The sequence below is a fragment of the Nicotiana tabacum genome, chromosome 2 (genome assembly GCF_000715075.1).
Source record: "Nicotiana tabacum cultivar K326 chromosome 2, ASM71507v2, whole genome shotgun sequence".
Lineage (NCBI taxonomy): Eukaryota > Viridiplantae > Streptophyta > Magnoliopsida > Solanales > Solanaceae > Nicotiana > Nicotiana tabacum.
Window position 1 is genome coordinate 25,401,098 of NC_134081.1, and position 12,844 is coordinate 25,413,941.

Sequence of the window (12,844 nt, forward strand, 5' to 3'; positions counted from 1 at the left end):
CAATCACTAATACTTGCAAAGTCTCCATACATTTAGTGCAATGAATTCATTAAAATTGGGATGTCGTAAATACTTTTAGAATTTAAAAAAACTACCTAATTTAAAATTTTCAATTTACTATACTTTGTTTATTCGGTTGTATATTTATTTATTTTTTTCTCTAATTCAAAAAGCAGGTAAATGCCAATTATTTTTAAAATAGTGGACCAAAAAGAACATCAAGTGATTTAAATAAAAGGAATTTGGAAGATTTTGAATTACTTAACAGATCAAGGGGTATTTTTAAAATTTTACTGATTGTAGGGGTAAATTTGGCCCGATACTATAACGGTAGGAGTAAATTTAGCCTGATAATATAACGGAATTTAAATATAGACAATATATGAAAGTAGAGGGGTATATTTTACCTTTTCTCTACAAAATATCATACCTTTTTAAACATCAAGGTGAACAAAATAGTACTAATAGACATTTCATTAGTACCGGTATATAAGTGCCACAAAACTTTCAAATCATATGAAATTCGACGAACATATTAAATTCAACTCTACATCTTGCTCACTTCTATTGATAACCTGTAGTTTCATAGAGTTTGATTGATTTCTACAGTAGAATATGCAGTTCACTAAATTCAAATCTTTATGAAACTACTAAAACTTACATGTACATAGGTCCAATTTAATACATAACAGCACAACAGACCGGTCTTTGAGGTCTACATTGTACAAACAATGACAGCAAATTTCATAACACATTTTCAGGTCTATATTCTACAAACACAAGCTATGAAGGATACAACTTGCAAACCATTGAAAAACTCTATCCTTTTAGACAAATAAAATACGAGAAATGGATCGATCACCTATAGTCGACTTCTGGAGCTGCGAATATACACCTAAACATCCATTGAAATGGTCTCAGGAATACTGTTCTCTGCTTCTTCCAGAACCAAATGGCTGCACTGTACTGTTCGTTACGAATCGTTCTTGTTGCAGCTTTCCAGTCATATTTCTCCATCTCTATGCGTGCAGTTTTCCCCATAGTTTCTCTCAATTCAGCGTCGCGCAAAAGAGGCACTAGTTTGCTCATGCAGTCGTCAAGGTCCCCAGGATTAAACAGATACCCAATCTTGCCCTGCTGATCGTCAGGGATGATATCTGGAACTCCACCGGCACGGGCAGCTACTACAGGAAGCCCTGATGACATGGCCTCCAAAACGACGAGCCCCAGTGTCTCTGACTCTGAAGGCATAAGAAAAACATCTCCGCTGGCATATGCTTGGGAAAGCTCCTCTCCTAGTAACATACCTGTGAACACGGCAGGCATGCCATGGAACATTTTCTCCAATTCCTCCCTACAAGAAGTGTGGAGAACGATAATTTTACAACTACTCTATGTAAGGATCGTAAATTATGTCTCATTTTAATGTTGAGAAAACATGAAACATTTCTTCTCAAGGACACTCTCTTATTATAAGAAACAGCAATGGCTTCCAGTTACCAGTTATAAACATTCTTAGTTAATTCAGCATTCAATAGTAGATTCCTTTTTTCTCTATAACCGAAAAATATGCTGTTTACAGCTCCGGAACTTAGTGGATAATGGACCTGACCTCTACCCTTCTACGCTTAAATACCAAACTTGGTTCACAGCAGGATTCGAACTCATGGCATGTGCTTACCACACATCCAGCGTTATGCTACCTTTACCATCGAACCAAAGCCCTGGGGGCCATTTGACAGTAAATTCTTGCTAGCAAACAGCCATGTACTATCAAAAAGTGCTGCTGGCTTCGCCTTGTAAGATGCTATATATTTCTCAACAATATTTAACTATATTATTTCTGCCAAGAAGGTAGATAACTAACTTCTGACAAGGAAAATCCCAGAAAATATAATCTGACCTAAATTATAATAACACATCGAGTATCTGCAGTGCACATGAGGAACGTAATAAGCGCACCACCTGCATTGCGAACACCAGAGTACTTCCCAGCCACTTTCAAGAATCTGGATTTGTCAGCGACTGAATAATGTGGTGAACTCAACTTCTTACACAGTTCTCTATCGCGTTGAATTAATAAACACAAGTACTCCTTAACAAAATAAGAAATCCTAACCACTTAACCAAAAAATGGAAAATACTAGTTACTGTACCGTTACAAATTGAGGAAACCATTACAGTTCTCTATCGCGTTGAATTAATAAACACAGGTACTCCTTAACAAAATAAGAAATCCTAACCAATTAACCAAAAAAATGGAAAATACTAGTTACTGTACCATTACAAATTGAGGAAACCCAACCCGCCCCCGCCCCCGCCCCCCGCCCCATGTCAAAAGTCAAAACATTACTATCAGAATTTTGACACAGGAAGTTTCAGGTAAGATTTTGGGGAAAGTTTTCCATTTCTTAAAATTGGAAGTCTGCTTTAAATTTTTAACACAACCTGAGTAACACTTCTGGCAATACTACGACCAGGTAAATAACCCCAAAAGGCCAAAAGGGTACAGTCGTGTCTTTGCATGCATAACATAGTCACCCCATAAAAGTTTAGACTGAACTTTCATTATGGTACAAGTGACAAGATTTAGAGTACTTTCATAGCAAAGAACATGAAAACATTCATGCTGATGTTCGGAAATTAAGAAGCAAAACAGTAATTGCAACTAACCTGTATGGCCCATCTCCAATAAAAGCAATGCGAGCATCTGGAAGTCTATCCATGACCCTGTTTCAAAATCATTCTCAAATGTCATGTGCAAGTTACCGATATTTTCATATTAGCTTAATCAAGCACATAGTTTGCTTGATAAATACACTCTCCAAAAAGTCCAAGTCTTTTCCCCCCTATATGAATGAAGGAAGAGCTGTACCTTTTGAGGAAATCCAAACTCTTCTCAACTCCAAGTCGTCCAACATGGACTATCAAAGGTTTATCGGATTCTCCATTACTAATTTCGAATAGTAGCAGGAGCAAAGGAGAAGAATTATCAGCACATACTAAAGATTGCTTCGCACTGGATCAAATTTCAGCTGAAAAGGTCCTACCTTAGTCTTAGTCGCATTTCATGAGACCGATAACGGGGGTGGAAGCTCTCGGAATCGACACCCTTATTCCACAAACGTATTCTGTTAGCTGAGAATGAACAAAAAAGGCAGAAAGAATGATCAACTTGTTAAAAGCTGAACGCTTTAATGGGTAAAAGCATCTGAATCCAGCAAAAAACTGCTTTGACAGAACAGATAAGATGGAGGTTTTCTTTTCTTTCTCCTATCACTAATTAATAAAATCATTATTGGAGAGCAATTGAATAGTTGAAGTTTCTGCCTTTTACCTTTTGTTACCTTATAAGCTTCCAGATCCTTTGCGATAGCAGCAGATGGAACCAGTGTAAGATCAGCAGCTCCATGTAGAAACTCTGGTAAGCAGTAAATATATCTTAATTAGTATCGAGAAGTAGAGAAGTAAGACAAGAGCTAATTTAGAAGATATTGTTCAACTGACATACTTATAATCATCCACATTGGTTGAACCAGCCAACTAAAGGTGTATCTGGGTATGTACCTGAAGAACAAGAATGAGGATTAGAGTACTTATTCAGAGAAAAAAAGGGAAAAGTAAATAGGATCAAAGTAAAGACATCCAGTGATATATCGTAAATAGTTCTAGCTTCATATACTATTTGCTTAGTGTTCTCCATGAGGAAGATCAGTTTTCGATAAACCTTTTGTTTCATGGTTAATGTTGTATATTTAAGATATCAGATATTCCAATATAGAAATGAGATAAGAACCAAAAGAAAGGAGTGAACTTACACTGGCACATGCGTGTGGTAAGACATTACAATCGGCACAGATAGAAGTTTCGCAATGATAAGAGCACCAAATACCTAAAACAAGGAAAAAGTTATCTAGGATAAGCTGGCAAATTTTAATTCACTGTAAACTTTTTGATAGCAACTACAGGAACATAACTGAAAGAAAAAAAAAAGAACAACTGAAAACTTACCATTATACCAGGAGATGATGCATGTATGATATCAGGCTTGAACTGTACTACCTCTGAGATTATTCTAGGGCTGAGAGCAAGTGAGAGGGGTACTTTCCGGTACCAGGGGCAGGGAAAACTGCAAAGAAAGTAAGAACATCAGGATGAAGCCTTTTTAAGGGACAGGAAAAGCTTCATAAGTTGACAATTCTTCATTATCATGGAGTCCTCAACCTCTAACTGTTTGATGTTAAGTTGTTAACATAGTAAAATAAGTGAGTTAATTCATTAAACAAGGAAAGGTAACAGTTGTAACCTCTGTGATCCTATCAACTTTGCCCCATAAAATTCTTGGGGTACTCCTTCATGCGTCGTCACAACCATAACCTGCCCCACAAATTTACAGAGCCAATTCAACAGTCGATCATCAGGTGTAAATTATCAATCATAATAGTCTAACATGAACATTTGTTCTGAGGTAAATTTATAACAATAACAATGGATATCTCTGAGGTAAATTACTGTTTGAATTTGCTCCCGTATGCGCAGAAAAAGCATATCAAAATTGCTTGACATTGATTCAGGTGAAAGGAAATAGAAGAGATCAAAGGATATTAAATTCTTTATTGATAAAATATCATAAAAATATTCATTGGATTTAATAATATGAAACATGGAAATTTCACAAGTAGATGTACGTTATAGCACGTCACTCAGGCCTCTACCAAAGAACACCAGCAAAGATCATAAAACTAACAACATCATAGTCAGACATAGAATATACCTCATCCCCCATTTCCCGGAGATACTTTATAAAATTCTGGAACCTGTTCTTATATCCAGAAACATACCTGTATATTGCACAAAAAAGGAAAAGGGTGGTTGTCATCAATAATAAGCCAATCAAGTACAAATATAATGGGAGTAAGATGTGATTGAAATGATGCATAAATCTTGATCATAAAATTAGAAAAATTAGGTATAAAGTTAACTTTATAAAACTGACAAGCTTTCTAGTCTAAAAGCATATTTGCATATGTAAATCTAGGACACTGGAGAGACCCCAAACACACACACACACAAAAAAAAAAAAAAAAAACTAACTAAAGGATAAAAGAAGTCTTACGAAGTTTCTGAAAAGACAGCAAGAATGAAATAGAAGCAGAAATTTCACTTAAGTCTATCCAAGGTTGAAGGTTCTCTATTTTGAACACAAAACCGTTCCAAAATATGACATCAATATGACAAGTTGATATTTTGCAAATCTCGTGACGATCCCTCTAAGCTGAATAAGCTTAAGGAACTATGCAGGGAGAAGGAAGAGCCAAAATGCAGCAAAAAACAATTAGGTTCAAGTGGTGAAGTGGTAATGAACATGATGAGCACTAGAAAAGTGAATTGTACTTGTACCTAAGTTGTATTTGTCCATAGGAAGAAATGAGAAAGAAAGGACTGCATTATCCAGCTTATGCAAACGTATATCAAACAACAATTTGAGTACTACCTTACAGAATCTTAGCAAGTCATTGAAGATAGTTAAAGACCATTCAAGAATAGCAAATACAACCGCTTATACTTTTGAATAAAAGTTACTAAGAAATTTGCAAATTAATCCATCAACACCACATTGCATGACAGATTGATACTTGAAAACACATTACAGCAATCAAATTAATTAAAGTAACATTCAATTCTGATAGAATCCAAATACAATGACAATATGGTGGTGCAAAGAAAAACAATATAAGAAGATTTGAATGCAAAAACACAAAGCAGAGTAATTGCATTTCCCTGAAATATATTCATATAAGACATTAGCAAAGCATATCATAGGAAGAACTAATGGTTAATGATCAACTCATTAACTGTAATATCTGGCAGCACATAAACAAATAATGATGAACAATATCTGGCAACAGCTATAAATAGACTTGCACAGAAAAAGCTAAATAATGAAATAATAATAAAAGCGTAACACCCCAGATCCAAAAGTTAGTGGATCAGATAATCAAAAGTCAACACATCAAACAAAAAGTAAAAGAAAAACAAAAGTTTAGTAGCAAGAGCATCTATAGCTAACAACTTGCCAATTTGGGTCATTAACTAAGAATTATACATGTACATATTGCACAAAATCTAAGTAAGGAGTATTAATGACTCACGCAAAAGGAGAAGGCTCAACAAAGAGAGCAATACGCCTAGGCGTTGAACTCATTTCAGATACAAGCAAAGGAGGAGGATTCTCTTCCTCTTCATCTCTGTACTCAGTAATTGTCATCTTATTACTAGCTTTTGCAGCAATTAAGGATCTTTTCTTGAAGGGTCTTTTGTTAAAACTCTTTTTACACTGTAAAAAGTTGATCTTTTTGCAAATTAAACTAATGGGGTATGTTCTTGAAGTAGAAAAGCAAGAAACTTTATGAAAACTAGAGGAAGAGGGAGGTAAGGAATAATTAAAGGGTGTAAATGAAGAAGAATTTATAAAGAGAGAATAGTTGGACATGTTAAGAGTGGTCTAAATGATGTTAATATAGTATAAGTGGGGTTGGGGGGAGCGGGGGGGGGGGAGGGGGTATTTGAGTTTAGATTATTGAAGCAGAAAAGGAGAGTGCGTGTGAGATTGGAAGAAAAGAATCTGGGGGCCATAGGGGAAGGGACTCTAACAATGGATATTCTTTAGAGAAAGGGTGGAAATGGGGAATAATTGGAAGCTATTAAAAGCATATGCTATTTATAATTTTTTTTTATTTTTCGCCCCGATATTCGGTACATATTTTTTGGATCCGATTAATTTGAATTGTTTTTTATTTTGGATATAAAACGTTTTCTACCGAGGACGACTTCATACCTGAGGCTTGAAGCTAAAAAAATCTAGCTAAAGATGAATATTCACTTACTAGTCTACTACTACTTCGGTGGTATGCTATTTAGAACAATAATATATGACTCTCATTTATTTTTTTGGTAGCAATATGTTATTTTCTCTCTTTTATGGGGTCTTCCTTCTTAAATACTACTAGTACTAGCATAAAGTTGAAGCAAGAGTAATTGAAGATTTGGCCTTCCAGTGAAATATCTGATTTCTTGTATGTGTCTGTGTGTGTATGTGTATGCTTTTGAGTTTCAATACTAGATATTGAGAGCATATGCTATTTAGTCCACAAATATGCCTCCCCCCCCCCCCCCAAAAAAAAAATCCTACAAATTGCATTATGTTATTTATTCTCTGTTGTGTGGTTTCTTGTCTCATACTATATAATTGAAGCAAAGGAAATTTAAATTTTTTCATGTGTCCATGTATATATGCTATTGAGTTTCAACGGTCAAAATTTCAAGTACTTAGAGATGGTTTGGTGTCATAAATATGTTTGTTTTTTCTGGTCAAGCATTTTACAGTATGTTTTTATTATTTTTTGAACTACACAAATTCATGACTTTCCATAAATTGCAATTAGTATGTTATTGACCTATGTTTCCAATGTAAAATGATTTTTCTTTTTGGAGAGTGAAAAGTAGAATAGAAGTCCTTTATTACTGCTTTCGTTAATAGAAACCACAGTGGTCAGCCAGTCAGGAAATGAAGAGGAATTTACCGAAAGGGGACTCAACTTCTTTTGTTATAAATTTAGGGGTGTTAATCGGGCCGGGCCAGCCCACTGACAGCCTGATTTAACCTGGGTTAGTCCGGTCCGATAAGGGGTGGGTTGTTCCGGATGGGGTAGGGCTTATTTTGGCTATCGGTGCACCGAAACCCGGCTAGTCCGGTAACCCGTTCACGAGTTTTAATCGGGTTTCGACACGAATTTCGTTGCAAAATGTTTTTTAAAAAAAATCCTTGGGCAACAGCCATTTTTTACACTTTTAGCCATTTCGGCATACCCCTTACTAAAATAGCCCCCCACCCCTAATAATTGAAAATTTTTATTTTTAGCCTTTTAAAAATTATAAATAGCCCACCTCTTATTCATGTTTTCTCACAACTTGCTCTCTTCTTCTACTCTAATTCTCTCTCACTTCCCACTTGATTATTGAATTGCTTATTGTTTATTGCTCTCAAGTTCTCAATTAATTATTTTTTCAAGTTTTATCAATTATTTACGGTAATTACTATAAAATTACAATTATCAAGTGAAGTATGGTAACTATTTTTGTTAGGTTCAAGTTTAATCATGCCCCATTCTTCTATGTTTGGGAAGTGAAGAGTGAGTTCACATGTTTGGGAATACTTTGAGGTGGTAGAAGAAAATGAAGAAGTTCGCAAAGTAGATTGTAAGAATTGTGGTCGAGTCTTTAATGTTCATCGGAAGTAGGATGGTACATATGGTTTAAGGAAGCATATCAAGGGTTGTCTTGAGCGTCTTCCGGAAATTCGTATTTAAGTTGATTTGAAATAATTTGTGTTAATTTAAATTTATTAGACTTATTTAATGGGTTAGTTTATTAGACAATTTGCTCTTATTGGCATTTCCCAGTAGTAAACACTAAAATTTTAATTTGCAAGTTCAAAAATAAAAAAATCAAAATAGAACTTACCAGTTAATTTGAAGTATTACTATGTAATAAAAATATGAAATGAAAGCTTTTGAACTTTGATCCTTAGATATTGTTCTTATTAAATAATTTTATGTGACCACTTAATTTTAAATTTCAAAAATTAATATTTTAAAGTTTAAACTTTAAACTTTAGAGTTTAAAAGTTTAATTTTATGTCATAAAATACTTATTTTATTATTTAGAAGTTTGCAAACACTTAAGTATCAATTACATAGAACAAGAAAACATAATACACTTTAAAGAAAACTTGTCCCGGTTCGATCCTGATAGGCCCGAACCCGGACGTCCGAAATTACCCAGCCCATTACCAGCCCGAAATCCCAGCCCGGCCTACTAACAGGGCGGACTATTTTTTTTCGTGACTAGCCTGGTCCAGTAAACACCCATAGATGTAATCTTTTCTTCCTTTCTTTCTTTCTTACTTTCTTTTTATATTCCTCCATCGGTCCATCCAAGTTTATTACTCTTTAAAAAAAAATAATTAACATAGTAATTTACTATATTTATTATAGGGTGAAAAATAAATTGGAAATAAGTACTCTCCGATCCGTAATAAGTAATTTTTTGGCCTATGTCACACCCCTTAAAAAAATACTAACTCTTAGAAAGAAAAAATAATTAATTCATTGACTAAATTACCCTTAACTAAATTTACATATTGTTAATTTGACATATTGAGATATGTAAAATGTGACAAATTTAGAAATATAAAGTTAATTCTTTCTTTACTATGTAAAAGGACACTTATTTGGACTAAAATAAAAAAGGCCAAAAGGTCATTTATTATGAACCAGAGGGAGTAGTACTTAATAAACATGGTAAAATAGGTATAAAATAGAAAACTATCCATTAGTTTTCTAAACTAAACAAATAAAAGTGAATATCTATTATTTTACATAGTGGACGAGTAGACTTGGAGAGAGGGAGCAATAGTTATAATCCTCTTTTAATTGTATCCTGAGAATGGACAAAGAAAAGAACGAAAGTGTTATAAAACAATAAGAGAACAAGAAGAGTATTGCAGAGAAAAGTAGAGAGAGAATTCTAATTGTTTTGGAATAAATTATAATGGAATAGAACCCCTCTATTTATAGGAAAAAAAGTAACTTAGCCACCAAGTAACAAACCCTAAAATCTCTTTAAAATATAGGCATTCACTTTAAATAGAATTCTATGTATAACACTCCCCCTTGAATGTCTATTCAACAGATAATGTGTCTCGTTAAAACATTAACTAAAATAAAATCCAGTGGGAAAAAATTCTAAAGAAGGTAAAGAGTACACATATTTAGAAATACGCCTTTTGGTTGCCTCATTAAAAGCCTTGCAAGGAAAACTCAGTGGGACAAAACCTTATAAGGGAAGAGTACAACGCATATTAACTCCCCCTGATGAGAACATCAATTCAGATATTTGAGTCTTTGCATTCCAAGCTTGTGCACCATCTTCAAAAAAATTGTTGGCATAGATTTGATAAACAAATCAATTATATTAACTTAAATGAATATGTTGCACCTTGAAATCATCATTCTTGATAGAAATATATTGTCTTCATATGATCTTGTTAGAATCGTCATTTCAATATCTTCACATAGGGATAAAAACTCTTGCTATCATATTATCATGCGTGTAGTTATAACAAGATACATTTGTGCACAAATTGCACTGAGGATGTGGTACATCAAGATCAAGAATTGTATATGTTTTAAGCAATTTAAATCCTTTGGGAATTGTCATATAAGTATAGTCAAATAAGCCATATAAATAGACTTTAGATGCATATCACGTTTTCATGTCATGCTAGATATATACGATATATAAAAGTGATTGCATACACTATTGACTTTATACTTTCAAGTGTCTGAACTACATGTTCAAAACTACATGTCTTTCATATGAAAGCAATTCTACTTGAATTGTTTATCCAGATTTAAGATCCTCATATATATTTAGTACTATCATAGATGTAGTCGACGAACATTTTATATCGGTTCCAACATCCCTTTTTTCATAAAAACATAAGATAGAGATCTCTTCATTGATATTTTTCAGGTACCTGAACCTCTCTTGAGATTTTATGAAGTGTTATGTCATGTGTTCTTCTACATCACTTGCCTCCTTATTATGATCATTTTGATCATTTGCTCATCTTCTTTATCAAGAATTTTATTTGAAATCTATTTGTCTATATGCTTTTAACGTACCATAGACTTTGTCCTTATAAGACTTATTCTAATAGGAGCATTTGCAATGAGAATATAGTTACTTTCTTTGGGTCAGCAAATGCGGCTGGCATGCTTTGTAATATATTGCAGATTAATTATCTTTTTATGAAATTCAAGTTCATATTATATTATTCGAGGATCTAGATGTGCAAATGATAATTCATTCCACGAAACTTTTTCTCAATTGTTTATCTTGTCTCCCCCTCATGTTAGAAAAACTGACTTTCTTCCTCAATTTTGGAAACCCATCTATCACGACCCGGAATTCCCACTGTCAGAACCGTGATAGCACCTAATATTTTACTTGCTAGGCAAGCCAACGTTAGATAATTATTAAACACAATCCTTATTTCCATTCAGTAAATGACAATGATTAGCTAAGATGAAATATAATAAGTGCGGAATAATATAAAAAGTATATTAATTACTACAACCCGGATCTGAAATCACAATTCACGAGCATTCTAGAATTCATTACAAGTAATAGTCTGAAAGAAATACAACTATTTGGATGAAAGAAATAGTAAAACTGAAAAGATAGACGGGGACTTCAAGGTCTGTGAATGCCGATAGATCTACCTTGAGTCTCCGGACAATGGGTCCAATAGCTAAAAATCTCGATCAACCCGATCTGCACCACCGCATGCGTTTCAATACCTAAACCTTATATCACCACATGCGTATCAATATCATAATATATCACAATTTGCACCTCAAGTACTCAAATAATTTAACGTGCCAACATAATTCAACAATAATATTTTCCAAAATAAAGAGCTCACGACTCATGCTAAAATAAGTCATCAACAATATTTTTCCACAATAAAGAGCTCACGGCTCCGTCACAATGAGTACAAAAATCTTACTCAAATATTCAGGAATAAATAATTCAGCAAAATAATATTTCAAAATCTTTAATACGTTTCTTCAATACCAAATTTAAAATGTCAAATATTTCATATTAATAATATTTAAATTTAAGAAAATCAATTTCAAATAATGCACAAAATAAAAGGAACCAAGTTTCAACTAAACAGGTAAAACAATTAACAGGGAAAGGTCAAGCAAATTTAAAGTATACAAATCAAATCAATGATGAAAAATATAACAAGATTTAATAAATTAATTAATATGCAACAATGATATTCACAATTTAAAAATATAATCCTTCACATTTAATTCGTGTACACACTCGTTACCTCGTGTACACAACTTTCATCACATTACAATTAATATCAATCCTAGGGGAAATTTCCCCCACACAAGGTTATACAAGTCACTTACCTCAACTTGATCCAATTTAACCAAGTAGTATGCTATTTCCTAGATTTTTCGATTCCGGTTGACTCGTATCTAATCATAATTAATTCGATACAATCAACAAAAATTATAGAATTAATTCTGTAAGAAAATACTATATTTTTTAATAAAAATCCGAAATTAACTCAAAAATGGCCCACATCTCGGAATCCGACGAAAGTTACGAAATATGAACGCACATTCAACCACGAGTCTAACCATAACAAAATGACTAAATTCCAATAACAGTTCGACCCTCAAATCCTCAAATCTATCCAAGAGGATTTTTAAATTTGTTTCCAACTTAAATCATCAATTAAATATTAAAAATATTGATAGATTCGGGTAATCTAACAAAGATTGAGTTAAGAACACTTACTCCAACGTTTTCTTTGAAAATCTCTCAAATATCGCCTCAATCCGAGCTCCAATTCGTTAAAAATGAAAAATGGGATGAAATCCCATTTTCAGAACTTAAACATTCTGCCCAGGCTTTTACACACCGCGATCGCGAATATCCATATGCGATTGCGAAGCAAAAATTACCACTGCCCAAATTAACTCTACGCGATCGCATATATCCTCACGCGGTCGCAGAGCACAAAATTCCTAGCTCTACGCGATTGCAGTCTTCTTCACGCATTCGCGAGTTACAAGGTCACAAGGCTACGCGATCGCATCCCGCTTCACGCGATCGCGAAGCACAAAACTTAGCATCCCTCAATTAACCTTACGAGATCGCAAATAATGCCACGCGATCGCGATGCACAACTTGC

At 33.9% G+C, this 12,844-nt stretch overlaps 1 protein-coding gene across 1 annotated transcript; it reads right to left on the reverse strand.

Annotated features, from left to right (window-relative positions):
- Positions 1 to 621: 621 nt before the first annotated feature.
- On the reverse strand, positions 622 to 6,652 carry LOC107780123 (sulfoquinovosyl transferase SQD2-like). Its single transcript, XM_016600645.2, has 11 exons — positions 6,153 to 6,652; positions 4,775 to 4,841; positions 4,307 to 4,377; positions 4,012 to 4,129; positions 3,819 to 3,892; positions 3,512 to 3,567; positions 3,338 to 3,421; positions 3,051 to 3,138; positions 2,876 to 2,953; positions 2,674 to 2,730; positions 622 to 1,354 (listed from the first exon to the last, which is right to left on the reverse strand). The coding sequence occupies exons 1-11, from the start codon at positions 6,491 to 6,493 to the stop codon at positions 859 to 861; spliced, it is 1,530 nt and encodes a 509-aa protein (XP_016456131.2). The 5' UTR covers positions 6,494 to 6,652; the 3' UTR covers positions 622 to 858.
- Between the last annotated feature and the right edge of the window lie 6,192 nt (positions 6,653 to 12,844).